At 51.3% G+C, this 3,652-nt stretch overlaps 2 protein-coding genes across 2 annotated transcripts; one reads left to right on the top strand and one right to left on the bottom strand.

Annotated features, from left to right (window-relative positions):
• Nucleotides 1-159: 159 nt before the first annotated feature.
• Nucleotides 160-906, top strand: AURANDRAFT_68449 (hypothetical protein; the record flags this gene model as incomplete). Its single annotated transcript, XM_009044134.1, has 4 exons — nt 160-220; nt 260-533; nt 564-665; nt 783-906. 4 exons carry the CDS (start codon nt 160-162, stop codon nt 904-906), a joined length of 561 nt encoding a protein of 186 aa, XP_009042382.1.
• Nucleotides 907-1,031: 125 nt separating this feature from the next.
• AURANDRAFT_68450 (hypothetical protein) lies at nt 1,032-2,748 on the bottom strand (the record flags this gene model as incomplete). Its single annotated transcript, XM_009044136.1, has 6 exons — nt 1,032-1,370; nt 1,414-1,708; nt 1,931-2,013; nt 2,242-2,353; nt 2,428-2,482; nt 2,622-2,748. 6 exons carry the CDS (start codon nt 2,746-2,748, stop codon nt 1,032-1,034), a joined length of 1,011 nt encoding a protein of 336 aa, XP_009042384.1.
• Between the last annotated feature and the right edge of the window lie 904 nt (nt 2,749-3,652).

Consider the following 3,652-nt stretch of genomic DNA (forward strand, 5'->3'; position numbering starts at 1 on the left):
GGAAAAACATCGACGTATAAAGGCGCACCTTCCTTTGGGTATCTCTATGGAATTACAGAAAAATACGATGTCGAGATCATGCAGATGTTTGGCGCAGCGCACCACATGAGCGGCCCGGTCGACGCATACGGTGCGCAGCCCGCGAGGTTGCGCCAGAAGATGATCAGATCAGACACCCTTCCAAATTCAGTCTACGACGCAAAGGGCATGGTTGATTTTTGTATGGAGTACATAAAACACCCAAGCCCAAGCCCTGCAGGTACGTGGTCATGCAACGGTTGTTATATATATGGGGGCTACAACGACGGCGCAGCGAAACACGAGGACACGGACGTACAAGGCTGGGCAACTGTAGACGAAGTTAATGGAGGCATCCACTATGATGCTCCGAACGCGCATTCAAGCCAGCTGTATTGCGTTAGGATCAAAGCCCCGTGGACGCCAGAGCCGAAAGAACATCCCCTGGCGCGCGTGGACTCCGAGTCAGATCCTGATGATCTGTTTTGCACGGGCAAAGATGGCAAAAAGAAGATGTTTATTGAAACCAGATTCATAGCGTGCAGGTGCCTCCCATGCAGAAATCGTGAAAATCAGGGCACCATACTATCCGGCGAGCCAGTAGCCCCGCTCGAGTGCGATTATCAGCACTGGTGTGGCACGCCGCGGTACGTGCAACTGCTAGGCTACAGAGCTGACACGGAAGCACAGAAGGCCAAGGAGAAACTCAGGAAGACACAAGAGACACGCGAAAAAATAGCAGCAAAGAAACGTAAAACGTAAAGACCTCAATTGAAGCACTACGAAACTACGCTTGAGCTGGCACCTAAAACTCCACTAGTTACGTTCCCAACCGACCTCGCTCGCCTATCCCCCAACCTACTTACATTTTTAACGCTTGCATCCTAGTCCTCCGAGCAAAATAGAACTAGCTTCAAAATCTCAACTCCGTCCGGGGGAGGACACGTTATATGGTAGTGCTTGTTCCCGCGAATTAAGACACCGTCGCCCGGCTGCTTTAAAGGCAGCCACACCTACAAAAGTTCCATCACAACACACAACCATGAAAAACGTACTTTGGGACATGTTTGAGACAAAGGTAACGTCCGGATGTGAACTCCACTTTTTTCCTGAGCGTACTCTTCCGCATCTTCACTTTCATCGTGAGTATCACTTCTAGAAAGAACACAGATTATGGCGACATCATTGGCATTGTGTAGATCGAGATGCTCCTCAAAACATGCGTGTTCTGAAGACTGCCGGAGCACGCCGGAGCCCATGAGTGTCAAATGAAACCCGAGCACACGGACACGTTCTAGAATGTGTGCAGAATTGCCGAAGACATGGAAACAATTTCGATTCCCGCGCTCGCCCTGAGCTAAGATTAAAGGCAACTTGTCTGGGCATTCTCCTGACGTGAGCAGGAAACGCATCCGCATCCTCGTCTTGTAGCACACCGTACTCGAAGCCGTGCCAAAATTGTTTTATACGAATCTCCACATTATCCCAGTTGCGCACAATCTCATCAGAAGCAGCACGAAGTGCACCAGGCTCCAGACCATAGGGAGCACCAACAAAGTCAAGGGAGCCACCGTAAGAACCGAATGGATTCGGCCGCACCTCGAAATTACTTTGAGGAATGTAACGCAACGCGGTGGTCATTATGTTCACCGCATGCGCCGCGTTACCGTCGGTAAGCTTGTGCAAGAACCTGTGCAACTCACCCTCCATCGCGCGCAGCTCATCCGGCCCGACATCATCGCAAGCAGCGGCCGCGCGAGAAGCGCCTTGTGGCATGGCGTCACGCCCCGACGGGGCGCCCTTCCGCAGCCCGCGGGGCCCCGAACGCCCCGGGCGGGCCGAGCTAGCACAGCGGGTGGGTCACGAAGCCCACCGGAGGTCCTCGGGCAGCGATTCCACGCTAAACGCCCACCATCGTCTAAGCCGCCCTAGACGATAGACGCGAGCGTCCTTAGCGAATAAAGATTGCCCGGCCGCCGTGTGCGCACATATCACCTGCAGGCAGGCACGGATTACCTAACCCATCAAAATTTAATAATGTCGACCCCCGGGGTCGGGTTTGCCGGCAGAGTAGCCTGTCTATACATTTTGTTTAACGCTTCTCCAGGATTGGCAAATAAAGGAGTGCGTATCGTACAAGCGGAAACGGAAAATGTCTTGATCACACCCAAACAGATACTGCGATGGGCTGTCGATTTCAAAGTACCGACTGTGGTGCGTAACGCGTTCATACCACCGAACAGTTGTGCATTTGAGGACATGGGCGTCGACCCACAGCTCAAAATTCACGCAAATCTCGGTCGAGTCGGTCATTTTCAGGAAGGCAACACGCTTTCTACAATTAAGACAATAGACGAGAAGATGATGACGAACAAGTCTTTGTATGGATCCTTCGGATACGGAACGAACAATATGGATCCGGAACATCTAGATGCCTTCTTGAGGCTGAAGGACTTGTACGCCCCTGGGTTATTCACGGAGGGAGGTTACCCCGGACATATTATCTTTGGTTCTGCAAATGACACTGTAGTGTCGTCTAGTTGGCACAATGCGATAGATGCCAACCTTTTATTTCAACTGTGTGGAGACAAACTATGGCATACGACCGAAGAAGTACCATCTGATGTTACCCCGTTTCTCGTCTTCCCGAGTGCGTCCGGTTGGTTCCATAAAAATCAGCTTATTAAGGGTGGCCGACCTTGGCCGATGGAGATCGATGCTTCGGATCATGTATCTCAAGTTGTGCTACACGCCGGGGATTTGCTTATCAATCCCCCGTATTCGTGGCACGCAGTCAAAATCCAAGGCCCCAGTGTATCGCTGTCAGTTCGCGGTGATAAAGCGGATGTCATGACTTGGATGTCATACAAGTATTTTGCCGGGAACGTCAACCACCCGATTTTAATGGCATTCGCCGTCTACCTAGATGATTTTTATAATTACAAGAAATTATCAGAATCGACGGTGGCGAGATTTTTCAAGATGATTTTTCCGAATTTAGTCAAAACTGCGTACGCGCTATTTCAAGCCAAAAGCATCCGCATACATAACGCGTTAAGGGACAAGTTTCAACAGTATCAGGACAGCGGCCAGGAGAGTTGTAGTGCGGTCAATCAAGATATGTATGAGGTGCTGAACACGGACTGCTCTGATTATTGGACGGTGCCTCGGTGGCTATGCAATATTTGGTACAGCCAACCTCACATTGAACCTAGCGTCAAGTTCTGGTATTCCAAGCTTGTCTTCTTCTAGTGTGGTTTTCACCTTCAACAGGCACGACAGGCTGACGAACCCCAACTCTACCAACCCCGTTTTCTTATTAGGATCAAGATTACCTAAACGGATTTTGGCGCCGGGGCCGCGGCCTGCGGCGGCCGCTCGCGGGCCGCCGCGAGCGCTTCTGTCAGTTGCTGCTTCACTATCTCTGTAATGCTGGCTGTTAACGTTACATTATTCTTGTCCAGCATCGTCTCGAAGTCTCGCTCGTTGGTCGCATCTCGCGTATCCAACATGCTCTGGACCTGTGCCATAGTGACAGGAGCACTCAACTCCTTGTCATTCACCCGAAAATCACCCACGACTTGGTCAGGTGCCCGCTCCTCGTCACAAATCGACAATTCGACGCCCGTCTCCA

Source organism: Aureococcus anophagefferens (assembly GCF_000186865.1).
Source record: "Aureococcus anophagefferens unplaced genomic scaffold AURANscaffold_149, whole genome shotgun sequence".
In the NCBI taxonomy this organism is placed as follows: domain Eukaryota; class Pelagophyceae; order Pelagomonadales; family Pelagomonadaceae; genus Aureococcus; species Aureococcus anophagefferens.